This window comes from Selaginella moellendorffii, unplaced genomic scaffold, assembly GCF_000143415.4.
Source record: "Selaginella moellendorffii unplaced genomic scaffold, v1.0 SELMOscaffold_8, whole genome shotgun sequence".
In the NCBI taxonomy this organism is placed as follows: domain Eukaryota; kingdom Viridiplantae; phylum Streptophyta; class Lycopodiopsida; order Selaginellales; family Selaginellaceae; genus Selaginella; species Selaginella moellendorffii.
Window position 1 is genome coordinate 1,714,572 of NW_003314269.1, and position 24,900 is coordinate 1,739,471.

The 24,900-nt window shown below is 47.9% G+C and overlaps 5 protein-coding genes across 6 annotated transcripts; 1 reads left to right on the forward strand and 4 right to left on the reverse strand.

The window, feature by feature from the left end:
- Positions 1-8,682: 8,682 nt before the first annotated feature.
- Positions 8,683-9,965, reverse strand: LOC112345476. Of its 2 annotated transcripts, none has more exons than XM_024672339.1 (3): positions 9,405-9,965; positions 9,288-9,358; positions 8,683-9,231 (listed from the first exon to the last, which is right to left on the reverse strand). In XM_024672339.1, the coding sequence occupies exons 1-3, from the start codon at positions 9,598-9,600 to the stop codon at positions 9,148-9,150; spliced, it is 351 nt and encodes a 116-aa protein (XP_024528107.1). In that variant the 5' UTR covers positions 9,601-9,965; the 3' UTR covers positions 8,683-9,147. The 2 variants fall into 2 exon arrangements, with proteins under 2 accessions (XP_024528107.1, XP_024528106.1); XM_024672338.1 differs by having other exon boundaries at positions 8,683-9,238.
- A 2,201-nt stretch (positions 9,966-12,166) lies between these two features.
- On the reverse strand, positions 12,167-14,628 carry LOC9631861 (ATP-dependent zinc metalloprotease FTSH, chloroplastic). The gene is made up of 5 exons (XM_002967286.2): positions 13,298-14,628; positions 12,993-13,239; positions 12,748-12,931; positions 12,526-12,697; positions 12,167-12,455 (listed from the first exon to the last, which is right to left on the reverse strand). The coding sequence occupies exons 1-5, from the start codon at positions 14,558-14,560 to the stop codon at positions 12,234-12,236; spliced, it is 2,088 nt and encodes a 695-aa protein (XP_002967332.2). The 5' UTR covers positions 14,561-14,628; the 3' UTR covers positions 12,167-12,233.
- A 105-nt stretch (positions 14,629-14,733) lies between these two features.
- Positions 14,734-15,652, forward strand: LOC9631862 (uncharacterized membrane protein YuiD). Its single transcript, XM_002966941.2, has 5 exons — positions 14,734-14,904; positions 14,964-15,120; positions 15,188-15,238; positions 15,293-15,385; positions 15,434-15,652. The coding sequence occupies exons 1-5, from the start codon at positions 14,747-14,749 to the stop codon at positions 15,503-15,505; spliced, it is 531 nt and encodes a 176-aa protein (XP_002966987.2). The 5' UTR covers positions 14,734-14,746; the 3' UTR covers positions 15,506-15,652.
- Positions 15,653-15,671: 19 nt separating this feature from the next.
- Positions 15,672-18,393, reverse strand: LOC112345475. Its single transcript, XM_024672337.1, has 3 exons — positions 17,526-18,393; positions 17,391-17,466; positions 15,672-17,331 (listed from the first exon to the last, which is right to left on the reverse strand). Exons 1-3 carry the CDS (start codon positions 17,565-17,567, stop codon positions 15,809-15,811), a joined length of 1,641 nt encoding a protein of 546 aa, XP_024528105.1. The 5' UTR covers positions 17,568-18,393; the 3' UTR covers positions 15,672-15,808.
- Positions 18,394-19,881: 1,488 nt separating this feature from the next.
- LOC9635364 (HEAT repeat-containing protein 6) lies at positions 19,882-24,896 on the reverse strand. Its single transcript, XM_024672335.1, has 27 exons — positions 24,552-24,896; positions 24,413-24,496; positions 24,188-24,354; positions 23,927-24,137; positions 23,813-23,874; positions 23,691-23,760; positions 23,313-23,642; positions 23,157-23,236; positions 23,029-23,080; positions 22,825-22,978; positions 22,682-22,769; positions 22,517-22,613; positions 22,379-22,466; positions 22,245-22,327; positions 22,016-22,192; positions 21,734-21,964; positions 21,590-21,685; positions 21,441-21,535; positions 21,330-21,393; positions 21,195-21,270; positions 21,068-21,141; positions 20,869-21,024; positions 20,741-20,814; positions 20,574-20,680; positions 20,402-20,517; positions 20,260-20,337; positions 19,882-20,203 (listed from the first exon to the last, which is right to left on the reverse strand). Exons 1-27 carry the CDS (start codon positions 24,696-24,698, stop codon positions 20,015-20,017), a joined length of 3,246 nt encoding a protein of 1,081 aa, XP_024528103.1. The 5' UTR covers positions 24,699-24,896; the 3' UTR covers positions 19,882-20,014.
- Positions 24,897-24,900: the final 4 nt, after the last annotated feature.

Sequence of the window (24,900 nt, forward strand, 5' to 3'; positions counted from 1 at the left end):
GTTCCTCCCGTAACTGCAGTGGAGTCCACCCGCAATGCCCCGCTACAAACTTGAACTCCGACGCTGGCAGCTTGTTGGCTTCAATAATTTCGAAGACTTTCTCGGTTGCAGAGGGACCACCCGCAGAGAGGCCATACGAAACTGTACCGAAGCCTTCCAGGTTCTGGAGCCTAGTGAAGGTGAATATGTACTTGGGACGCGTGTACAGAGGTCCCCCGTAGCCAATCTTCACGTTGTGCCGCTGATCAACAGCTAAAAGTTCCTCCTTCGGCATGTCCTTGTTCATAACCAGCCCCACAACGTAGTCGTCTGTCACGGAAACAATGACGACTGCCGAGTTTGCGAAGTTTGGAGAGTTGGCCGAAAGTTTCTCGGTGGCTAAAAGGACGTGACCAATTCCGATGCGTTCTCCCTCTTGTGAAGTCTCGTCGAGGTTTTGCTGGATTGTTATCGTCGAGGGTGGCTGAACGGTCGAGGTCCCGTGCTTTGCGATAAAATGTAGGATGCCGCTTACCGTCGGGGCACCTTTGTATACGGAGACTTTGTCTTTGTCTTCTGAAGGAAATAATAGAAGAGATGGAAACTCTTGATTCTACAAAAGAAAAAAAAAACGTTATAAACAGGAGTGTCTATGAGCAATGAATTTGTGCATTACCTCCACAACATTTGCTAGTATATGGCTACAATCGTTGCTTCCACAGTCCATCTGATAGAAGCTGGGAACTATTAGCTCCACGCTTTTTGAATCTGCAAATCAAGGAAAGGTTAACTTCTTGAGTAGCTGATCCAAATCTTACCGTCTTTACCCTGGATCAAGAAGTATTTGTATACTTCATGCATAGCAAGCTCCATTCTCTTGCAGAACCCGCACCATGGGAGCGTAAACATAACCAAGGAAGTCGAACTGCTTTTAGAAGAATTTGTCCGGCCTTTTCTAAATCCCATCACCAGTTCTGGAAACGTCTCGAGTGACACGCTAGGAACGGGATGAGTTCGGTGAAAATCTCGATTCACGAATGGAGGTGTGACTGCTTTTCGTGAAACAACTGGAGCTTGAGTTGATTTCAGCGTAGCCAGGACAGCACCGGATAGAGTTCCATCGAGGAATTCCACAAGGCCTTCAAAACTTAGAGGAATGTCGTCTGGATAGACATATCGTGCGTTCCTGTCGGGAAAAACTGCTACCAATGACGGCCTGCTGTTGCTTGTTCCAGTTAGAAATTCTTGCAGTGCATACGCACTATCAAAGAAGCCAAAGTTGAACCTCCACTCGTCTACGTCTTCTTGAGACTTCATATCCTCGTGCTCTTGCATGGCTTCGTTAGTTCCTTCTGTCGATATCTCCATGGTAACATCCTGATCTTTTCCATGGGCCACCTTGCTGTTTTCCTGCCCCTGCATTCCTTCATCTTCTCCATTCCCTTGAGATTCTGCAGCAAAGTCCCCTTGGCTGGTTTCATGAGCAGATTCTGCTGTTATATCTTGCGAAGTTCCTTTGTCAACGACCGCAGTAGTTTCTGGATCATCTTTGCCACCTGTGCCTTGGAGCAAAAGCTGCAAGATCCTTGCTATGCCTGCTCCTAAATCTTTCTGGCCGAGTGTGATGGTCTGACCATTTTTCACGACGACACCACGAAACATTACCGGCTGGTCCTGCTCAATAACCACGGGGACTACTTTGGAATCGTTACGAGAGGTCTTCCACTGGTGCGATCTTTCATAGTACCTGGCAACTTCGCGGACGATACGCAATGCCTCGATGCTTTCACCTCTAAGTTCCGGTGAGAAAGATAAGAAGAGAAATACCGACGGCCTGTCGCGAGGGATTTCTTGTGTGTCCTGGTCCACCTAAAAGACGAATATAACGAGTGAGCTCCACTATCCAAGCGAGAAAAACTTGCCTCGAAACGTACCTCATCCACAACTACACCAGTGTTCTCCAAAAAGTCGTCGAGCAAAGCCGGATCATCCAAAACTCGCCAAGAGCGAGAGATGTCTTCGGTGCGTCTCAAGAGAAACCATGGCTTGCCGTCTGGAATCTCAAGCCCTGCATCTTCGAGCACCTGAGCCAGCGTGATAACTCCAAACCTCGCTGATAGCGGTGTAAGAAAGCTCGCGCTTGCAGCCTCCGTGAGGTTGCCATAGAAGGAACTAAAGACGAGCTCATCACGTCGAGAGCCACACGAAGAAGTCTCGTTCGCTGTCTCATATAGTACGCTCTCGGGCTGTCCAAACTTTGGCTCGTTGTTCTCGTAGTCTTCCACAATCCTGCCAGTCTCTAGCGTCCACCCACAGAGATCCACCAAGACAAAAGCTCTGTCCGTGGAGCCAATGAATTCCTGTAAATCGCCCACTGTGTGGAGAGGCTGGAATAGCTCCGATACCAAGGCGTGATCTACCGCAGCTAGCACTCGCTCGGCCGAGAGCTTGCCCCTATACTGGAAAGTTTCTCCCGACTTGTGCAGTGTGAGGGACATCCAAGTTCTTTGTTCGTCCCTGTGTGTGTGCGCGATGCGCAGTTCCAGATTTCCAGCGCATTCTGGCCTCTCGCGGCTCAGGAGCTCGAGAAACTCGCGCATGAAGCTCTTGGCCTCGCCATTCCCTGGATCCATCCAAATTCCAGTTCATCTCGAGAAATCTAAGAGTGGAAGACTTACATGGAAAAGTAGCGAGACAGAGGATTAGATCGTGGTCCTGGAGCTCGCCCCAGCTCTGGAGCGGCTTCCATTGTAGCTCCGCGGCACCGGCAATGGAGCGCAGCAGCACGATCGCTCCTAGCAACACCGCGAGGAACTCCATGAACCCTAAACGACATATATAAATCCGGACAGAGAGTATGTGTGACTGTTGAAGTAACAGACTCCTTATATCCCCAATGTTTTTCAGTAACTGGTGAGTCATCATTTGTCCAGGAAAATCATCTCTGGTATGACAGACATCAACTTGGGCTGATGCACAAAACACTCTTTAGTTTCTAGAGCTGGTTCCTTAACAATAGGCTTTCAAAATTTTGCTTGAAACGGATAACCTCATGGTGTTCAAGATTGATAACAAATCGGTTTTTAGCATTCCTTGTTAATGCAATCATCCCGTGCTCTCTTTATATGTTTACATATGATGAGAGTTTAAAATGTAATTATCAGCAGATGATGTTAACTTTCTGGCTGCTAGATACACAATTATATAGGACAAATTAGATGCTTATACTTTCTGTCATATATATGAATTGATTATTACAAGTTTGGATTGCAGTAGCTTGTGAGTCATTCATTACCTATGAAGGGGTACAAATTGTTATGAAGAACACTAGCACTTGCCCAGCATATGCTGCCTAGTTGGCAAAATACTGTTTTGATAATTATAATTTTGTTATATTAAAAACTAAAATTGGAATAGTATCAAAAAATAAATATTATATTCTACTTTGAAAGAAGAATTGAAGGAATTATACCCAACAAATGTTAGGTGAACACAAAAATCAATTCTTGTAAACTTGATAATATAAATATTTAGAACTGTGAGTGCATGGAATATGGAAAGGAAATACAGAAATGTGCATATTCAATTAGCCCAAAAACCCTAGCTTATATACAGGAGCGAGTGGTCCGGATTGAAACCAATCTGACGGCTACCAAAATCCACTACGCTAATATTAGTATACGGCATCGTAGCCGTACACTTGGCCCTCACATCATCCCCTCCTCTCGGAATAATGGAAGGCTGTCAGGGTTCTCTTGTAGATGGGCCGGGATCTGGAGGAACGTCAGGAGGAGGCATTGGTGGATCTGTAGACGGTATTAACTGCTCCTGATCCCTTTGTATGAAGCGTTTTAACCGCTGCACATGCACAATCTCCGGAGGATTGGCCTGCTGAACGTCATGCCGAACCTCATAAACTTGTGGTCCAACTTGCCGCAACACCCGATACGGTCCTTTCCACTGCGCAAGGAGCCCCTTAGATAAACCACGTACCGTAAGATGGGGAAAACGGACTAACACCAAATCATCCACTTTGTACTCCGCAGGTGGACGATGATGGGAATTGTAGCGCCGTTGTTGTCCCACTTGTACGCGGCCTAAGTGTTCAGCAGACTCTGCTCGGACAAGTGGAAGAATGCTTGTCAAATATTGATCCCATGACCTAGCATCAGGAGCTCGTGGCAATCGCAAAGGTAAACCCAGCTCTGTTGGTAATATTGGATCATGACTATATAGAAGTTTATATGGTGAAGCACCAACAGAACTCTGCACCCCTGTGACATAGGCATACCGAAGAGACGGCAAATAACCATCCCAATCCGAATGTTGAAAGTTCACATACTTCGCAATCATCCCTTTGAATGTCCGAACGAGCCGTTCCACCAGACCGTCTGATTGTGGATGATAAGCACTCGTAAAAGTGTGGCGTATCCCCAACCGAGATGTCAAAACATGAAATACCTCAGCCATAAATGTAGGACCATTATCCGAAAGAATCCGCTCTGGACAAGAATGCTGGAACACCACTCGATTGAGGAGGAAGTATCCAACAGCAGTTGCAGAGGCACTAGCAAGAGCACCAACTTCCACCCAACGAGTCAAGTAGTCAGAAGCAATAATAACATACTCATTGCTAGCAGTCGATCGTGGAAAAGGTCCCATAAGATCAAACGCCACCAACTCAAACGGTCGGGAAACTGCAATTGACTCCAACCGTCCTTCCGCAGCACAAGGAGGAGTATTACGAGCTTGGCACCAAACGCAGCTACGCACATACCGGATAATATCACGTCGCATCTCTGGCCAATAGAAAGACCTGCGTAGCTTCTCGGTGACACGACAGTGTCCCATATGCCCACCTAGAACAGGAGAATCATGGTAGGCATGGAGAAACCGCGGAATAAACACTGAAGGCACCACCAGCCGTAAATGATCAGCAGGATCTGTCCCCACAAAATAAAGAAGGCCATCTTCAAGGCGATATTGAGAATGTAAATGCCGAAAAGGCAAGTCATCAGCAAGTGATGCAGGATTCTCAAACCCATCTCGAAGCCTTCGAATCCACGGCTCAATCTTTTGAGCCTCGCGAACCTCATCAAGAGAAGGTAGATCTTGCTCTACGCCCTGTGGACACTGAACGTCAAGGACAGCAACCGCCGACGGCACAGAATCCTCATCTAGAAAATCCACAAATGCTGGAACAACAGGTTCGTCAGAAACATGAGAAGTGAGTGGAGAAGGAAGAGGAGCTCGAGAAAAAGCATCAGCATCAGCCATAGAACTCCCTGGGCGATGAACAACATCAAAATCATATATCTGAAGCTTCAAAGCCCATCGAGCCGTACGACCAACCAGGTTCTTCCGCTTCAATAATGAAGTAACAGCAGCATGGTCACCTTCAAGTAACGTCCGAGAACCATGTAGATATGCATGAAGTTTCTCGAAACCCCAGACTGCTGCTAAACACTCCTTCTCCGTCGTGGAGTAGTTCATCTCCGCTGGTTGTAATGTACGGCTGATGTATGCAATGGGATGGTGCTGACCAGGCACACTGGAGCTCTCTTGCATCAACACACCTCCAAGACCAATATCAGAAGCATCCACGCGCAAAATAAAAGGTCGAGTGTAGTCAGGATATGCCAAAACCGGAGGAGTCGTCAATAGCTCTTTGAGATTCATGAACGCCCGCTCACAATCGGGAGACCAGATGAAAGATGACGTTGATGACTTCAGCAACGCTCGCAATGGTGTAGTGCGATCGGAAAGATGATCCACAAAACGACCGAGATACTGCACCTTACCCAAAAAGCGCTGCACATCATTCACACACTTTGGAGTAGGGAACTTTAGAACAGCCACAAGTTTGTCAGGATCAACTTGCAAACCCTCACGAGAAATACGGTACCCAAGATAAGTTGTGTCCTTGGACCCAAACACGCACTTCGACCGCTTCAGCTTTAAACTAACGTCGCGTAGCCGATCCAACACTTTACAAACATCACGAACATGCTCCTCCCACGTCCCCTCCGAGTGGATCAAGACATCATCAATGAAGTCAGCCGTCACCTCCGGCATATCGCAAAGAACCTCGTCCATCATCCGCTGAAAAGTTGTTGGAGCATTGTTCAAACCAAACGGCATCACCAAAAACTCGTACAAACCAAATGGTGTACGAAAAGCAGTCTTAAGAATATCTTCTTCAGCCATCGGTACTTGCCAATACCCAAAAGCAAGATCTAGCTTGGTGAACCAACGACTTCACCCCAGACGATCCAAGATATCAGCAGTGTGAGGAAGAGGGTACACGTCCGGGATCATCACTTCATTTAACGGACGATAGTCGATGTAGAAATGAATACTCCCATCAGACTTCGTCACAAGATGAGGTTCACATGCCCAAGGACTCCGCGACTTCCGAATAACACCCTTCTCCAACATCTCCTTGACGTTTGCACGTAAAATCTTGATCTCCTTGGGTGACCGACGACGAACATGAACCTTGATTGGACGAGCATCCCCGGTTAGAATGGGATGACGTGTGGCAATCTTGGCCCCAGACGATAGGTCAAACTCAAAGAGATCAGAATACTCCTTCATGAGTTGGTCAACAGCTGCAACACAAAGATCATCGGAGGGATCGGAAAAGGGAAGAGCAGAACAAGATGGAAACACAAGAGGAAATAGTGGGGGAACAAAAGTAATGGAAGCAGAGGTAGAAGTAGAGGGACGAAGAGGTACGGAAGTGAGAGGAATGGATGAAACATAAGGAAGTATGAGACAAGGGGGAGAAGCCTCAAAGTCACACTTGGCATGATTGTGCTGCAACCAATCCATACCAAGAATGAGGTCAAAAGCTTGACTCAGCACCACCCGCAACGACTGCAACTCAAGCTCGAGATCGCCCACACGCACAACCAGGTCCGCCTCATCTCGTGCACATGCATGTGTACGGCCGTTGCCATAAAGAATGAAAACTGGATCCGCCGCACGACGCAAGTGTAGACGACAACGTGTGGCAACAGGTCGAGCAATAGAAGATAAACTCGAACCTGTATCAACCAACACGGAGAGAAGAATAGGAGACCTCTTGTTATAAAAACGAGCTTGGAAAGTAAACACTGGATGAACCGGTGCCGAGTGAACCCCTTGATGATACTCCCGAAATAAAGATAGAGGGGTCACTAACTTATTCGTGCAAGGTCCCTCCATTACTCGCGCGACTCCTCGTTTCCCGAATGCACCTCGGTATCCAAACCTTCCACCGCAGCAGCACCAACGGGACGTTGCTGACGCCAAGGTCTCCACCCAGGAAATGGAGGTCGCCAATCCGGAAAGCGCCGACAACGCCGATAAATATGACCAACTTCATCACACGCCCAGCAACGAACGTCACGGCCACGACCACGTCCTCGCCCTTGTCCTTGGACTCGAGTAGCAGCAGCATCAACCTCCATGGGAACAGGACCATCACTCATAGGAAGTGGAGTTGAATGACGTGTAGCAAGAAGTGGAAGAGGCGACGTCTCATAACGTTGTGCCAAGCGAAGAGCATCGTCAAGAGTGGCAGGAGCAAGTGCATGCACAAGTCCGACAAGATCTTGACGAAGTGCTAGCCACAGCATTCCTAGCTTGATCCGCTCCGACATATTTGGCTCCGCACGAAGCAAAAGACTTCGGAAACGAACGCCAAATTGCATCACCGACTCAGATGGCCCTTGGCGAAGACGATGCAATTGTTGGAAGGCATCATCACAATCGTCGACGTGTCCGAAGGCGCGTTTGAAGACGTCCGGAAGAACACTCCAATCACCACGAGTAGCTGCGCTCAATCCATTGTACCACTGCAATGCCGTCCCTTGGAGACATGTGGGGAACTCACGCAAACGTCAAGCATCATTCCAAGAATGATATGTGGCAATCACCGTGAAGTGATCGAACCAATGGTACACATCATCTCCAGGATTCCCACGAAAGAACTCCGGCCGAACGCGAGGATTGGCACCAAAAGCAGGAGGAGTTGTACCATGTGCCGTGAACGCCGCCATCAACTGAGTTTGGTTGTTCAATTGCAAGCGCATAGCATCAAGCAATTGAACCACCTACTGCTCTAGAGTCAAAGGAGGAGATTGCGAATCGGCCATGAAAATGAATGAAAAAGAAAGAGCAAAAGAAGAGAAATGACAAAAAGCTGGAAAGAAATGGCGGATCTAGACAATGCAAAAAGCTAGATCTAAACCAAAATCCTGAAAGGAAAGAACAAAAGAAAGGAAATGGAAAAAGCTAGATCTAGACAATGCAAAAGCTAAATCTAAACCGAAATCCCAAATCCAAGCACTCCCCAGGGACAATCAAAGGTGCCCCTCACCTCCACCAATGTGAGTGCATGGAATATGGAAAGGGAATACAGAAATGTGCATATATCAATTAGCCCAAAAACCCTAGCTTATATATAGGAGCGAGTGGTCCGGATTGAAACCAATCCGACGGCTACCAAAATCCACTACGCTAATATTAGTATACGGCATCGTAGCCATACACTTGGCCCTCACAGAACAAAATATATTCCTAGGCATAAGTAAGAATAAATATTCATTAATAAAAATATTTGATACAAATTATTATTTAAAAATATGAATATATTTAGAAAAATACCGGACAAAAAAAATAAACAGGAAATTTCTATTATTAATAATATGTTATATGTAAACTACATCTTCTTCCTTGATGTTCTTCCTTAAATTATTCGTGGGTGAAGAGTCCTGATGGAGATATTATCGACTGCGTTCCCAGCCGGCATTCGATCATCCATTGCTGCAAGGCTCCAAGCTACAGGTTCTCATATAAATTCTCACTTCCTTAGAAATCTCCTCTAACTTTCATGCCTGCTTGTTTGATCGGTGGTAAACTTGGTTCCCACGTTTGCGTGTTTTCCTTCGAGCATTCGTATAGTTACGTGATTCTTCTTGTTCTACCATTTTGCTCGAGGCATTGGTGTGACTGATCGAGCGAATTTTTTGCTATCAACTTTACAGATCTCGCCATCAAATTCCTCGTTTCTTCTGGCCTCCAAGAGTGGCACCAAGCCGGCCAGCGTTGTCCCAAAGGCAGCATTCCAGTCCGCCGGACGCTCGAGCTGGACGTGGAGAGAATCGCTCAGCAGCGCAAAAATCACTCGATCGATTCCTTTGCTCGCAAATCCCAGGGCCCTCCACACGTAGACAGCCACAACAGCCCTACGTCAACTCGAAACACCTGGTTCCTACAAACAGAGTTGATCCCGAGCATGTGCTGAAACAAAAATCCCTCACCAGGCCCAGCAGCAAAGGATTTCTCGAGAGAATCCGGGGATGAAGAGGGAGTGTCCTTGATAATTGCTTTCCTGTAGGCCAAAGAGCTCGTGAGGCAGTGGCGAACAGGGATCATACCAAAGGCTGCCGCAAATGGGAGGATTTCCTCACACCAGAATGGCCGCCATTCAAGAACACGTCTGGATGGAAGCTCGACGAAATATTTCGACTTCTTGGTGATTGGGAGCAGTGTTGCTGGCCTTCGGTATACGCAATGTTGCCAGGTTGCGTCCGGTGGGGCGTCTTCTCCGACCTCATGAGCTCGGCTTGGCATAGGGCCTGGTAAGCCAGCATCTCCTGCTTCGCCTGGGCCTCGTTGATCCTACCATTCTACTCGCCCCTGTTACTTACCACGCACAGGCTCTCACGGGAATGCCCACACAACCGTGTCCGACCAGAGTAGCCATGGAGCCCTAGGAGTGCATGGCATAACACTTGTCACCACGCCCTCTTCCCTTCCCGGCCACGCGTGCATCTTGCCCATTGGCCGCCACAACATTGAGCCGATATTCCCGCTAACCATGGCCACCGGCCCTGGCCCGAGCCTGGGCTGGCCTCCCCTTGCCGAGAACCATGGCTTCCGAGGCTGCCCCGGGCCTGGGATCGGACGGCTGCGGGGGTGTGGGTTCTTCGTTCTTATTATTATAGATGTTGGAGATAGTCCACCACTATTAGCTATGGAATCTTAAAGTGGCATAGCATAAGCAAAGGCATAAGAGACAAGTTAAAGAAGGCTACTATACAACATTGCAATTTTTAGCCAGTAAAGAATCTCAGGTGCACTAGACACTTTGAAAGTTAACACCTTAGTTCCAATTTCACAGTGTTTTTGTCCTCCATAAAACTTGTAGATAGTTTTTGTCGCTACAAACAGGTACTCGAGGGCACTGCTACTGCTGCTGCCTTGCTCTTCCCCAACTTCCTCACCCCCTTCTGTTCTACTGGTTTCTTTCCTTTAGCCATTCTTTACCTCAAAAACTTTGATCCGAGGTATAGCTTACGTTTTCCTGCTCTTCAAAGTGGTGTTTTGTTTTCTCCTTATTGTTTTGCAGGAATCTGCTGTTCAAGCACGTGGAATCCTCAAACCACTATGCTCTTAAGCAAAAGTAAAACAATCACAGGAATAAAACAGGCACGTACAAAGAATTAAAAGAGAGAAAAGATAGGTACGATTGATTCTCCCATGGACTAACTAATTTTATAGTGAAGTATTCAACTCAATCAGCAACTCCTTTATATATATCCCAAGGGAGCCTGCAGTAATGTCTCAAATTCCAGAGCCAAAAGACACCGTGGCCAGCAGGAGTGTGCCTTCGGGAACGATCATCACGTCTCCTTGCTGGAGGGTGGGCAAACAGGATGTTGCTTGAGTTGACAAACTTGAGATCCACGAGTCCTATGATGAAATGCTCGCGGTGGTAGTGCAACGTTGAAGGCATGGTGTATAAGAATATTAACATTAAAATTTAATTAGAGAAAGTTTAAATCTTTGAATATGTTTGAATATTCTTAAATATTTTAAGTATATCCCTTCCCTTTTAAAGGTGCTTGGCCATCTACCAAAAATGTTGAGAATTTGTGAGAAAAAAGAAGAAGCAAGCAAACAATGTTAGTAATGCTCTTCAAAAAGCTTAGGAGAAAAGTAGACTGCTGCTAGAATTGCTACTAGAATTTCTTTTAGGATGGAAGAAATGTTCCTCTTACTTCATTTACTTTAGAAAACCTAACTTGGCGAAAAAAGCTATGCCACTCTTCTTTGACAATGAAAGGAAGTAGCGTGGTAAAGATCATTCGAAGAAACGAAGGAAGAGGAATGTTGCTTCCTTTCACAAAAGAACTGTAAAAAGTTTATCGATATATAAGCAAAGATAAACAAAGCTCAGTGGATCACAACTTTGAGTTCAAATTGATTACTAGATTAGTAGACTGCACAAGATAATCAGCAAGTCCAAAAGCTTTCGTGGCATCCAAGTGTGCATTACATCCACGCCAAAGGGTCGGGCTCCCAAGGCATGCCACCGATCAACTGCTTGGCCTCCCCAAAAACACGATGGCACCGCTTGGTAATCCCCGCCATGATCGCAAACACCTCCACGCTCTCCTTGACCCGTAAACGTGAAGTTGTCTGTGGCATAGCCCTCCAAGCTATGCCCGTGGATGGCAAATGCTGCAATAAGACTGTTCCAGCTGATAAGTTTTTCTCCACACTCGCAACCGGAGATTGAGGCGAGCTCATATATACTCGAGTATGGACTCTTCTCTCTTAGGACGTACCTGGTTTGCATGGATGCCTCGTGGTCGAGCGCTCCTTACAGTGCGTTTTGGGCATATGCGGCCATCATAGCAGACCACGAGACAGTATCCAAGAACTGCAGCTGGGAAGTAAAAATCCTATCGTGCTTTTCTTTTCTCTGCGGGCAGTAACAAAAGTCACCCTAACTTTCTCAAATCGTGGCACAGTTAGCTTGCTGTGGTCTTCAATCTTTTAAAAAAGATCCAGCTTTCGATAAATTGCCCGGCATGGGTATGTGTTGCATTCATAGGATTTCACGACACAACATTTGGTTACGTGCAATACATTCTCACGCGATCGATCAATCCGCAGCTGGCGTACATCAGCAGCTAATTTACCACCGCGATGTTGCTGGAGAAGCTGCCGCTGGTCGCAGCACGAGATTTCTAGGCTATAAAACCCTTTTTACCGTGAAAATTTTAATGGCTACCCAAGGGAGCCCTTGGCTATACCGCAATCGATAAGATCTGTCCCGTTGCTAGGGTTGGGGGTTCGAATACTATCCCGTGTGAGCCAGAGAAATTCGTAACAAGGTATATACTAGCGGTTAGCCTAAGGGTTTATTTTTATTTATTTATTTAAGTTCTCATACATGAGACTTTACATTTGCGAATCTATCCCAAGTAAAGCTCCGCGTTTCCATCTACAAAGAGGCTCAAAAACTCCTCGCCATCCACAGTCTCTTTCTCGATCAAGAGATTGGCGAGCTTGTGCAAGATCTCAACGTGAGTCGTGATGAGATGCTTGGCTCGAGCGTAGGCCGACTCGACGAGCTCGCGAACCTCGGCGTCGACAACGTCAGCTGTGGCCATGGAGTAATCGGATTGCTGAGAAAGCTGCGAAGAACAAAGAAAAAGAGAGAGTAAGTTTCAGTTTCTACTTTTGTTTCTGATTTTGCGCAAGAACCTGTTGGCCGAGGAAAGGATTTCCACCAGAGCCACCGAGAGCGACCTGGCCAATCTTGTTGCTGAATCCAAATCGCTCCACCATCTGGCGTGCAACTCGCGACACTTGCTGGAAATCGTTTGAAGCTCCGGTGGTGACGTTCTCGGGGCCGAAGATCACCTCCTCCGCGATCCTGGAATCGCACGCTTAAAGCAAAGAAAATGGGAAGTTTAGATCACGTACCTTCCACCAAGAGCCACCGCCATCTGGTTCTCCAAGTAGCTTCGGCTGTATAAACCTGACTCAAGTCTCTCCTCGCTGGGTGCGAAAAAGGTCAAACCTCCGGCTCCACCGCGGGGGATGATGGAAATTTTCGCGACGGGATCATACTCGGGCATCAGTGCTCCAACGAGTGCATGGCCAGCCTCTACATTCAACAAAAACTCGAGTTAAGTACCCGACGAAACTAAGAGTGAGAGTTTGCTTACCGTGGTAAGCAACCAGCTTCTTCCTCTCCTCCGAAACCACAGCATTCTTCTTCTCAGGTCCAGCGATGATTCGTTCCAGAGCATCAGAGATCTCATCTTTGCTAATCTCTTTGAGATCTCTCCTGGCCGCCAGGATGGCCGCTTCGTTCATGAGGTTTTGCAAGTCCGCGCCGGTAAAGCCTGGAGTTCTTCTTGCGATCTTCTCAAAGTCGACATCCTTGCCCAGGGATTTTCCTTTAGAATGGACCTGAAAAGAAAAGAAAAGAAAAACGTAAGTAAGAACGTTATCAAAACTTCAGCTTTACCTCCAAAATCCTCACTCGTCCAGCCACATCAGGTCTGTCAACCGTCACTTGCCGATCAAATCGGCCAGGTCTCAAGAGAGCAGAGTCGAGCACGTCGGGCCTGTTCGTGGCAGCCAAAACTATGACTCCACTGTTCCCAGAAAAACCATCCATCTCAGTGAGCAGCTGGTTGATAGTTTGCTCGCGCTCGTCATTTCCACCACCCAGGCCAGCACCTCTCTGCCTGCCGACGGCATCAATCTCGTCGATGAACACAATGCATGGAGCCTTCCCCTTGGCCTTCTCGAACAAGTCCCTTACACGGGAGGCTCCAACACCGACAAAGAGCTCCACGAATTCAGAGGCGGCGCACGAGAAGAACGGCACACCGGCTTCACCAGCAACAGCCCTCGCTAGCAAAGTTTTCCCAGTCCCTGGAGGGCCGACGAGCAGGCAGCCTTTTGGAATTTTAGCACCCAAGGCCGTGTACTTCTCCGGGTTCTTCAAGAAGTCGACCACCTCCTGGAGCTCCAGCTTTGCCTGGTCGGCTCCAGCAACGTCCGCGAATGTAACCCCCGTCTCTGGAACCTCTTGGAACTTGGATTTCGATCGTCCAAAGTCCATGGGACCTCCAAGGCCTCCGGGACCGCCAGGACCTCCCTGAGCTCTCCGGAAGAGCAAGAACAAGCCTCCGAAAGCAAGCAGTGGAAAGAGGAGATTGCCGAGGATGTTGAAGAGATTGTTGCCGGACTCTCCCTCCGAGACCGAGATATCCACTCCATTCATGGCGAGGATATCGACGAGGTCGGGATCGTTTGGAACGATCACTGCTGCTCGTCGCCCGTCCACGGCGGTGAGCTGGAGAACGCTGCCATCCCTGCTAAACCTCACTCTCTCCACCTTCCCTCCCTTCACCGCGTTCAAAAACTCGCTGTATCGCCACTGGTTTCCCTCTGGAAGATCGAGTTTCTTCCGGGCCTCCACCGGCGGAGCTTCCATGAGTGAGAATGGCGACCCCGCCGCTGGGGTCTGCTCGATTTGCTGCGCCTGGGGGGCTGGAGGAGGCTGGACGTCCACGGCCATGGCGGGACTGGCGCCAGAGATCGCTAGAACAACCGACGCCAGCGTCGCCGCCGGGAATTTCGATTGCGAAGCGCGCGCGATGACGATGCATTGCTGGGGAGGAGATTTGTGCGGTGTGAATGCCGATCGTCTCAAGCGAGTAGCGCTAGTACCTTGTAGAAGCGGATGGAACGCCAATGCGCACGACGCCGATGCCGCCATAGCTGCTGGAAGAACCCTAGAAAATGTGGGTATCTATCTTCGTGTCATTCTTTGGAGCCACAAAGACGAGACCGACCCTTGCTGGCCAGGGAACTTTTAAGCCGCGAGATTAGTTTCGACATTAGATTATCTTGCTCGTCCTAAGTAAATACGATGCTTGTTCTCGCGAAGAACCCTAAATAAATTATGAGAGGGGGAGCGATGGAAGGCGCGGTGGCAGCTGCGGATCAATCGCTCGATCCTGCCGCTGTTCCATCGGCCTACTCTTCCTTCTCGAATCTGCCGCTGGTAGCAGCCTTCGTTTCGTTCGTGGCCGCGCAATCGCTCAAGATCGTCACCACCTGGTAGGGATTTCTGGGGTTTTCGATCCCTAGGATCAATGCGCTCGGTGCTAGGTCCGCAGGTACAAGGAGAAGCGGTGGGATTTGAAGAGAATGGCTGGATCGGGGGGAATGCCGTCGTCGCATTCCGCCACTGTGATCGGGCTCACTGTTGCGATTGGGCTCCGGGACGGCACTGGAGGATCTCTCTTTGCGATTGCGCTGGTCTTGGCGAGCATAGTAAGTTTCTTCCTCGTTGACGTCGAGAAATATGTGAACTTTCTCTTCTTTTTTATTTTTCTCCCAGGTTATGTACGATGCGTCTAGTGTCAGGTTTCATGCTGGGAGGCAAGCCGAGGTAAAAGTGCGAGTCACTTCTTCGCTCATTCCGAAAGAGTTTTGCGTGATCCAGGTGTTGAACCAGATAGTGTTTGAGCTACCACCGGAGCATCCTTTGGCAGACTCTAGACCCTTGAGAGAGCCTCTTGGACACACTCCACCACAGGTAACGTTGTGTACTTCTCGTTTCTTCTGCATCGATTTTCTGTTCCAGGTTGCTGCCGGTGCTGCTCTTGGGTGCTTCATCGCCTACATCTTGTACTTGATATCCTTACTGGGAGTTTGATTGGTGGTATATATTGTTAAGCTTCTGATTACGAGTGGATCTGTGCTAACGTGATACCAATTTTCACGTAGCGAGGTCTGCGAGAATCTCAGCTGATTCAGGTACTTGTAAAACGATTGCCTTTTAATGGATCTGCGTGTTTTATTTTCGAAGGCTCGACAAGATCTTTTTAACTATAATCTACTCGAACGTTTTATTTGAAACTCAATGAAAGAAAAACTGCGATCGCAAATACGAGGGCAACGGCAGGCAAGTTATGTATAAGCTGGAAGAAAAGCTGACTGTTGAAGAGGAAGAATAAACTTACATGATTGAACAGGCATTGGGATTTTCTTCACTGAACATAGTACTGAATCCAGTGTTGGCAGGAGGAACGCGGTCGTGGTACGCGTAGCTGTAACCTGGGTGGTAGCTCTGCTCGGTGGTATAGAACTTTTGCTCATGTCCGCGGTCCTGATTTCGGTAATTTCCTTCAGGTTGTTGTCGATACCTTGGCTGCTCGTAGTCATCCTCGAACGAGACATACTTCGGAGCTACCTGCGACTTTTGCTTCTTCTGGTTGCTATTGGACTTTCGATCACCGTCGAAGCGAGAGGTATCCATGTACGGTGATTTGTTGTGCTCATTGCTGTAAGTGGAGCCTGATGACTTGTGCTCATTGTTGTAGGTGGAGGCGCCATATCCCGACTTTTTAAACTCGTGGCCGGACTGCTTATGATGATTACCGTAAAGTCCAGTGGAATTCTCGTCATCGTAGCCTGAACGGATGTTGGGCTTCTTGACACTGTCGCTGAAGTCACTGTCGTCTTCCGAGCCAGAATGTGAGAGATCATCGTACTCGGACCGGGTATCGACCTTGTAGTTGGCCTTCTTTTCCTTCGCCGACTTGAAACCTTCGGACTTTTGGCTCTTCGGGGACTTGAATTCGCCATAGTGATCAAACTTCTCGTTCTTGGGGGACTTGGAATCGCCATAGAAGTCGGACTTCTGCTGGTGCTTTTGAGGCTTGACATCGCCATAGAAGTCGGACATTTGCTGGTTCTTTTGAGGCTTGACATCGCCATAGAAGTCGGACTTCTGCTGGTTCTTTTGAGGCTTGATATCATCGTAGAAGTCGGACTTCTGCTGGTTCTTTTGAGGCTTGGCATCGCTGTAGAAGTCGGACTTTTGGTTCTTGGAGGACTTGAAGCTGCCAAAGAACGAGTCAGACTTCTGGTTCTTTTGGTTCTTCTGGGGCTTGGCATCGGTGTGGAAGTCGGAGGACTTTTGGCCCTTGGGGGACTTGAAATCACCGTAGCCGCCGGAATTCTGGTTCTTCTGAGGCTTGAGGTCGCCGTAGAAGTCGGACTTCTGGTTCTTTTGAGGCTTGAGATCGCCGAAGTAGTCGGTCTTCTGACTTTTCTGGGGCTTGAGATCGCTGTAGAAGTCGGACATCTGGTTTTTGGGGGACTTGAAATCGCCATACAAGTCGGACTTGCCTCCGTCCTTGCCGTAAAACTGCATTTTGGGTGAATGCTCGTAGTCGGAGGCTTCAGACAAGTATTCGGGCTGAGGATGGAAGGAACGGTCGTGTTCGTTCGACTTGTTGCTGCTTTGGAAGCTTTTGTTACCGTTGTTTCCCTTCGGACCTCCTTTCGAAGCTTTGCTCGGGGTGGTCATGACAGGCTGAGATCCATACAGGTTCTTGTTGCCGTTGCCGTTTGGATAGTTCCACAGCTCCACAGGCTTCCCAGTTTTCTTCACCGCTTTCAAGAGCTTCGACGGATCGACAAATCCGGTTACTTTGATCCATTCTCTGTTTTTATCTACATCAACTGAGGCGGTGCCTGGACGAAGAAAGCAATGTGTGAGGAGGCCACACTGAAGATCACTCGCTATAGCTCACCTTTGACGTTAAACAGTGCCTTCTTCACTCTCCGCTCGCAGCCTTCGCAGTGCAGTCCGACTTTGAGTATCACGGTCTGCAAGTTTTCAAGCTGAGTCAGGAAAGCGAGTTCGAGGACGACCTGCTTCTTCTTACCTGCATGCTGGTGGTGGTGGTGGTGGCTATGGTGTTGGTCATTGTAGAAGATGCAACACATAGATTGCAAGGCAGATTCTGGATTTGAAGACGACTATCAAAGCCGAGCGGGATGCGTTTCCTGTGCGACTCAGGAAGCAACTGTCGTACAGACACGATATGTTTTATAGAATGGAGGCGCTAGAGCAAGAGCCTTGGAAGAAAAGCCATGAGTATATATCAGAGCGCAGGAGGCAGGCACACTCTGGGAAGGAGCTTCACATCGACAACCTGGAAAGGAGAAAAAGCAATGCGGCCACAGTGCACTAGCTGGAGCTCCTCCTGGAAGCTACGCAAGGACCGAGCAAAACCGAGGAAAGAGGAAGAGTAGAATAAGGGGCTGATCTCACTCAAAGTTAGTCGTTTCCTCCTACTGCTGCAAGAGCCTAGCAAGCGATCAGGGAGAAGCTGTATTTTGATGGTCGACAGTCCGTGCTTCCAGGCGTGCTTTTGGGACTGAGCGGAGCTGAGGTAGCCGTGAAAGCAAAGAAAGAGTGGCAATTCCAGGAGCTGAGCAGCAGCAGCAGCAGCAGTGCAGGGAACTGGAGTGGTGGCGAGCAGCGAGTGGATGAGCGGCTGGCTCGTGACGCTAGAAAAAGAGAGTAGCAGAAACGCGGGGGCGGAGGAAGGGAAGACGAGAAGAAGCAGCGAGCAAGTCACCAAAATATCATGTCATTCCGGGCTGGCTTTTTTCTGCTCCGTATACCACACCGAGAGGTACTCATTGGCCTTTCCAGGCTGCCACCGGCAAGCGAATCCCAAATGCAGGAGGAATGAATCTCAACAAGCTCGCGTCAAAGGCTAGCGCATCAACGCGGAGGTAAGGCTAAGGCTATACATATAGTTAGTGATGACTTACTGAACTTTTGTGGTGATTTTAGCTCTTTACTGGAGCACTAAACGAGGTAAGTGCTTGCTTTTTTATCTCCTTTTACATTGATTGAGGTGGCTGCTCTACTTTTTCAGGTTTCTACTACCAAGGACGTTGTTTAGAGTCCCGGCAGTGGGGTGGTTGCATTGGTACGTACGTTTTTTTATTTTTCTAGAGCGCGTCTCCTCCTAGATCTGATTGTCTTAGCTATTAGCTAATTCTTGGCACGTTTATCTACTCAGAGCAAACGTGGAGAAAACAAAAGGCGTACGGCATGCCCGTTCTGCCAGCCACTCGTACGCGTGCAAGCCACGAGATCTGATTGCTACTACCAGCCAGCCAAGATAAAAAAAATGAAGAAAATGGGGTACACACGAGGTTTCTTTCTTGCAATTGCTTCCCCAACGTTCTACTTACACAGGCGGTCTTTATTTTATAGAGCGGGCTCACATGGTTTGCGCCTAGGAAACCTCAAACGTTGTTTTCGGGGGTCCGGAGCCCAGCAGCAACATCCAAAGGCTAATACTTTAGCTTTCTTGCCTTGTGTCTTCAGCTCACTGAGGACGATTCCACAAATCAAGCTGCCGCCTCAAGCAGGGACCACTTTGTCGATCGTATAATTCTAAGCGGAGAACCAACCGGTAAGCAAAGGCTTTTGCGAGAAAGCTTTGTGTCTTATCTTACGTTTTTTCTTGTGCTTTCGGACACTTGCTTTTTGTGCTTCGTCCCAGCAGCGGCAGCCAGCGGTGGGACACAGCATTCCTGGGAATTAAAGCTCAAAGGTTTAAAAAAAAGGAAGGAAAGAGAAAGACACTCTGCGTACCTCCGGAGTGGCAGAGGTGGCCTAGAAAATCTTTAAGGGGCGGAGATGGACACGAACGACGCCGACCCGAGCCGAGAGTAAAGTATCTGGGGCTGCTTCTCGCTCGGCTTTGATGTTCTTGTTGACTAAGTGAACACTTCGAAAAACTCTACGCAGCTTTTGTCGCATTCACTGTTGTGTGTGGGATCATGGGAGCCTCGCAGCGCAAACTGGTCCCGGACAGAACTTTGGAAGCCGAGTGCCGGGTAAGCTTGGCTTTGTGCTTGTTGGCTTTGTTTCCAGCCGCTAAAGACACATACTCGTCTTCTTCTCCGATGGTTCTTGCAGCAGCGCTATTTGCCGGCCAAATACGTCGCCATCGATTGTTACGCTTGGAGGGGTGCGCTGTGCTGGGAGGAGAAAGAATCCAGCGGCTATGATTTTTATTCCCGACGCGAGACGTCCACCACTGCGGGTACACAATGTCCCTCTTACGCAAGCAGCACCAAGAAAAAGGTTCGCTTTCTGGCGTAGAAAAAGAAGGATGAAATCTCTTCTAGCAGGATTTTTGCAGAGATTTGGCCGACGCTAGCTCCAGATTACTAGGATATGGACCCCGGAACAATCATCAGAGACAAGGCGGAAACGAAAATATCCATGCTTTTATCCGAGACTTGTATCAAAGTTACGTTCCATTACATCAATCACTGTGTTCGCTACCTGGTTCGTTCTGGATGGACAGACTTTGGATTTTTTTTTTGGTTTGGCTCGATCGAGTCAGCTTACTCGCAGGTTCTCAAATCTCTCCTGTAAAGTTTTGTCTCCTCCACTGGAAAACAAGCTGCCCAGCGCTTGAGCTGCTTGGAGAGCCTGCGTTTGCTTCGTACTCACTCTTTCGAGTCCTTCTAAGTTTGGTGCCGGCGATCTCAGCAAGGAATGTAGCCAGCCGTGTAGAAACGCCGCACGCTAGACACAAAAAGAAGCACTAAGTTTGCGAGCTGTAAGTTGTGGAAAAAGCTCACCTTGTGTAAGAAGTCCTTGAGCGAGCAGTAGTCCTCAGGGCTTGCATATGAAAGGATTTGGAGGAGTGTTGTGTCTAGCTGTAAAATCGGCAATCAAAAGTTGATGGGAAAGAAAGAGAGGTTAAAAAGGAGAAAGAAAGACCTGCTCTGATAGTGTTGACATGTATTTAAAACTCGATGGCGCAGTTTTGCCAGAGTCTAGTGACTCGAGCGCATGGACTAGCCCGTGAAGGACATCACCAAAGGATTCCCCGAAGTCTACATCCATACCAAAGTCTTAGTAATTGATAAAACACATGGAGATTTCACATTACCATCCCGACAGCTGGGAACAGCCAATGCAGATGCCGCGTGTATACGGATTTTGAAGTTTCCGGAATCGCGTAAAAGCAGCAGCAAGATGCTAAACACCGAAGAAGACCTGTTGAGGAAGACAACACTGGTTATGGTACTGTAGTGAAAACGAAACCAAGAAACTCACCATGGCATCTCTGGTAGAGAAATGGTTCTGTTGAGAAATAAATTACCGAGTGCGTGGCACACATTCCATTGAACCTGAAAAAAGCACGTGACTGGCACAATTGAGGCAATAAACGCTGGTCAAAATACCTTCACGTTGCCTGTTGTGATGCACGACACCAGCGTCTGGACCATGCGCCCCAGCCATAAAAGTGGTGGACTCCGGTTTTCGTCGGTCGCAACGCCGTCAGAGAAGTCTGCAAACTTCGCAAGGTTGCCCAATGCTCTGACGGCGTTTGCGCGGACCTGGAAAGACCTCAGAGTTTGTCTGCATAGACAAACCACCTACCTTATCTCCATCTTTAGCTGCCTTCAGTGCAACCTCTGCCAAAGTAGTCAATAATTTCGAGTCACGGGCAATAGCTGTTATAAAAGCAGCATAAGAAGCATCAATACATTAACATGGACATACGTACGTGGGAATCCATTTTCAAAGCTTTTGCAGAAGGCGTCACAGATATTTGCTAAAGCCCAGCAAGACGTGATTCGTACCTGCATCATTTTCAGCTAGTTACAGCTGTGGAGTTAATCACGGGCAAAAAGAAACTAACCGATAAGGCAGCATCTGAGATAGCAGCCTGGATAGTGGCAACGACGGAGTTTAATCTTTGATTCCTGGACGGAACTTGTTAGCAGAATAACTAAGCAAGCAGCTAGACCACCTTTCAACGATCTCACTACAGCCCACTAAAACTCCAATTGCTCTGGAAGCTGCCGAGCGTACAGATGCTGTATCATCTCTAATAGCCGCATTTATCTGAAAAGAACAAGAATCAGACAAAGACGCCCGGAATTTTCAGAGTTTGCTTACGACAGTGGACAGTATGTACTCCTGGTGTTTCTCTGATAAGTTAGAGTAGACGCCTGGTGTTAGACCGGCAAAACAGGTTAATGCAGCTGCTCGGACCTGTAAGCCCTGGTGAGCACGAGGACAAAAAACACGGCAACAACTAACCATAGGGGTACCGTGGTACAGTACTAGTGGAAGAAACTTATTCATGACTTCAAGCCACTGAGATGCTGCAGGATCGAGCTTATCGGGGACATTCTGAACAGTTCTTCCAGTAGCAGTTAGCAGCTTTATTGGTTGAGGCACCAAAGACGGACTCGGCGATGTTGTTGGAAAGTCGAACATATCGTCTGCACCGTTGAAACCAGATAACACTCGCAGCAACTCGTCTAAAAGCTGCCATTTTCCAATGATCACAAACCCGAAAACCAAATGCTTCCCGTGTACCTTTAGCGAATGATATACAGTTTTTTCATCCACGGCCCGAAAATTCCCGACTGGAAATGGAACCTCAGTAATATGTGTAGCGCTTTCATGCTCTATGACTTCGTGAACCACCTCCGCTAGTTCATTCCAGTAAAGAGAAGCCAAAGTAGAGTGACTGTGGACAGCAGCCTTCAATGCCTACACAGTTTTAGACGTGAGGCAACATGCATGAGCACAGAAAACCTTTTACCTGGAGAGCTTCGATACGAACACCTGAAAATGGTGACGCTCTTGCAAGATAGATTAAATTTGCTAGTACTGACTTTTTAGAAACTGCAAGTACTAGTATTAGAAAATGGCTAACTACAAATAATCAAGCCTCACCTTGATTCTGCTCGAGTATAGAGCTCAAGACTTGTGACGATCCTGAAGAAGCCGCCAAAGCTACAGATAAACAGCTAAGTCCTGGAACCTGCTCATTGAAAAAGAATCAGTCATGTTGACAACTGCAGACTTCCTCACCAAAAGTGTCTGATCGGAAGAGGGTGTAAGCTCAAATATTCTTTTGTGTACAGTGTTGATAACGTCATTCAGTACTCCTATTGGAAGACGATCGAATCTGTCAAATTTTGTAGCAAAAGAAAAACAATATTTTGAGAAGATAACTATGAAACAAAGAAAGCTTACGGGCTAGAAGATACGAGTAGTGACAAGGCTTTTAATATCGCAACAAGAACGCCAGATTGAGACTCATTTGAAACCGAATGAAGCAGTCCTAAGAAATGACGATCCAGTAAGCCCCATTTTAAAGTCAAATCCTGAGCATGTACCTGTATAAAGTTGGACAATGATCTGCCCAAGGGATGTGGACAATGTTGTAAACGAGCCGGCTTTTCCCGAGTCCTTGTACTCTGCTACTTGGAGAAAAGCTTTGGCTGGACCTTCCAATAAAGCAGAAATCGTAGACGCTGCAGCAAGACGGGTCTACACTACGCGCTAGTTCAATTTCAAACGTAAGAAAAACCAATATGTACCTTTGAAACTGGATCAAAAATTAGAGTTGTTACCAATGTTGGTTGATACAGACTGCATTATCCACGATGAAACTGAGTTACAAACCTGTTTATTAATCAAAAATAAGATTTTAAGTCGATTAACTTACCGTGGATGTAAAACGTTATGAGTTGGTAGCAGTAACGTCCAATGTGCATGCAGAGATTTCGGGTCAGCTCGAGCTATGGCCTGCATAAGCACAAAAAAAAAAAAGAAAAAAAAAAAAAACAAGAAATCAAAACAACATAAAAGAATAGCTGCGTACTTGGATACAAAGAATTGCGTTTGTCCGAGCCTTCGAGCTTCTGAATTGGTCAGTCTCTTGCGAATTATCGTTATCACTTTGTTCCGAATCTGAAAATAGCGTTCGTTTGTCTGAGTCCAAGCTTGGACTGCTAGACTCTCCACCATCTTGCATCCGAGAACGCAAATGTGGAGGCCTGTACAAACTGCTGCCTTTGCCTTTCAAAACTTCTTGAGGTGCTGTCTGTGAACTTCGAGGTGATGGAACTGTTGCATCGGGGAAAGCTCGAGTGCGATTTCCGGGAAGACCGTATGACACAAACATCCGCAGCACGGCCACAAAACCACCGATCTGCTAAAAAATCAGTACGAAAACCAAAACCTGGCTTTGAATACTCACGTTGTCATCAAGGGGAGCTTTAGCATCAGAGAAAACAATATGCAGGGCACGTAAGATTGCGGCGTAATACCTGCACATAATTGTGAATCAGGTTAGAAAGACACCGTACTTAGTTCACAAACCTGGAAGCCGCGGTCTCTTCTAAAAGTTCCACTCCAACCTGGTCCAGCACTTTGCGAAAAGCCTGGCGATGACACGAGTGGTTACCTACAAATTTTCTACTGATCAAGGCTAACCTGCACGACTTTTTGCCAGGTATCTTTGGTAACAAGAGATCCAGCCCGAGTAAAGACATTCGCAATAGCAGTGTAAATGCTGGAATCAAATCGCCCTCCTTTACGTGCTCTGACTGAGTTGCGCGTGGACGCCACCAACGGCACAAGTCCGAGCACAAGAGCGTTTGCTTCGTCGGATGATAGATGCTGTCCATGACCGTGAACGAAGAACCTGAAACAAAAAAGCTTTAAAACGGAAAAACGAAATGCGAAAGAACCTACGCAAGAGCGTTGACAGTCTCAAAGACGTGATCGCAAGGATGGTTCTCGAGGCCAGCCTTCTGGATGCTCGACACTCCCTGCTCAATCGCTCCGCGAAGAAAACTAAAAACCTGAGCAGCCGACTCCTTGCGAAATTCGAGCTGGGCGGAGGATATCAAATCCACCACCTGGAAGAAAGGGAAACATCGCACCAAAGGAAACAAGAACACGAAGAAACTAGATTACCAGAATGGAAGCTTTCCTGAGGGCCACATTGTCACTCACGAACTTGGACGCCGCGTCTAACAGCGCCAAGATGTCTCCCAGCGCCTGAGAAAGATCGAACAGGGGACAATGTAGACGATCTATAATCCAATACACACACCTCTTGCGATGGAATCTCGAGAGACGAGCGCGCTAGCGCCGGCGCCTGGCCCAGAATCTCCTGCACAGCAGCGGCCTCGTCGAATCCGCGACGTAGGCCTCCAAATGCGCTCCGCCATGCCCTAATCCTCGCGCTGGGGAAGGCCATTGCCACCGTCGCAGCGCCTCAGCCATGCTCCATAATATAAACCCTAATTCCATGGCACATATAGAGATGAAAGAAAGAGAGCTATCGAGGAGAAGCTTGGCAATGGCATGATCAAGGCGCTCTCTTCCATATTTCCAGCGACCATCAAACACTACTCTTCTAGTGATCGTACTCGGCCAGAACCAACGGCTAGGATTGGCCC

Excerpts from the sequence above, each read along its gene's own strand:
- LOC112345475 (XM_024672337.1), bottom strand. The coding sequence starts at position 17,567 with ATGACCAACACCATAGCCACCACCACCACCACCAGCATGCAG. Across the intron at positions 17,467-17,525 it reads CCACCACCACCAGCATGCAG|ACCGTGATACTCAAAGTCGG; the intron begins GTAAGAAGAAGC and ends GAAAACTTGCAG. Across the intron at positions 17,332-17,390 it reads GGCACTGTTTAACGTCAAAG|GCACCGCCTCAGTTGATGTA; the intron begins GTGAGCTATAGC and ends TTCTTCGTCCAG.
- LOC112345476 (XM_024672338.1), bottom strand. The coding sequence starts at position 9,620 with ATGCTGGCTTACCAGGCCCTATGCCAAGCCGAGCTCATGAGGTCGGAG. Across the intron at positions 9,359-9,404 it reads CCCATTTGCGGCAGCCTTTG|GAAAGCAATTATCAAGGACA; the intron begins GTATGATCCCTG and ends TTTGGCCTACAG. Across the intron at positions 9,239-9,287 it reads ATCCTTTGCTGCTGGGCCTG|GAACCAGGTGTTTCGAGTTG; the intron begins GTGAGGGATTTT and ends CTCTGTTTGTAG.
- LOC9635364 (XM_024672335.1), bottom strand. The coding sequence starts at position 24,698 with ATGGCCTTCCCCAGCGCGAGGATTAGGGCATGGCGGAGCGCATTTGGA. Across the intron at positions 21,965-22,015 it reads CTGTATATCATTCGCTAAAG|CTTTTAGACGAGTTGCTGCG; the intron begins GTACACGGGAAG and ends GGAAAATGGCAG. Across the intron at positions 20,204-20,259 it reads TCAAGGACTTCTTACACAAG|CGTGCGGCGTTTCTACACGG; the intron begins GTGAGCTTTTTC and ends TTTTGTGTCTAG.
- LOC9631862 (XM_002966941.2), top strand. The coding sequence starts at position 14,747 with ATGAGAGGGGGAGCGATGGAAGGCGCGGTGGCAGCTGCGGATCAATCG. Across the intron at positions 15,121-15,187 it reads CGCTGGTCTTGGCGAGCATA|GTTATGTACGATGCGTCTAG; the intron begins GTAAGTTTCTTC and ends TTTTTCTCCCAG. Across the intron at positions 15,386-15,433 it reads TTGGACACACTCCACCACAG|GTTGCTGCCGGTGCTGCTCT; the intron begins GTAACGTTGTGT and ends TTTCTGTTCCAG.
- LOC9631861 (XM_002967286.2), bottom strand. The coding sequence starts at position 14,560 with ATGGCGGCATCGGCGTCGTGCGCATTGGCGTTCCATCCGCTTCTACAA. Across the intron at positions 13,240-13,297 it reads GACGAGTGAGGATTTTGGAG|GTCCATTCTAAAGGAAAATC; the intron begins GTAAAGCTGAAG and ends TTTTCTTTTCAG. Across the intron at positions 12,456-12,525 it reads ATCCTTTCCTCGGCCAACAG|CTTTCTCAGCAATCCGATTA; the intron begins GTTCTTGCGCAA and ends TGTTCTTCGCAG.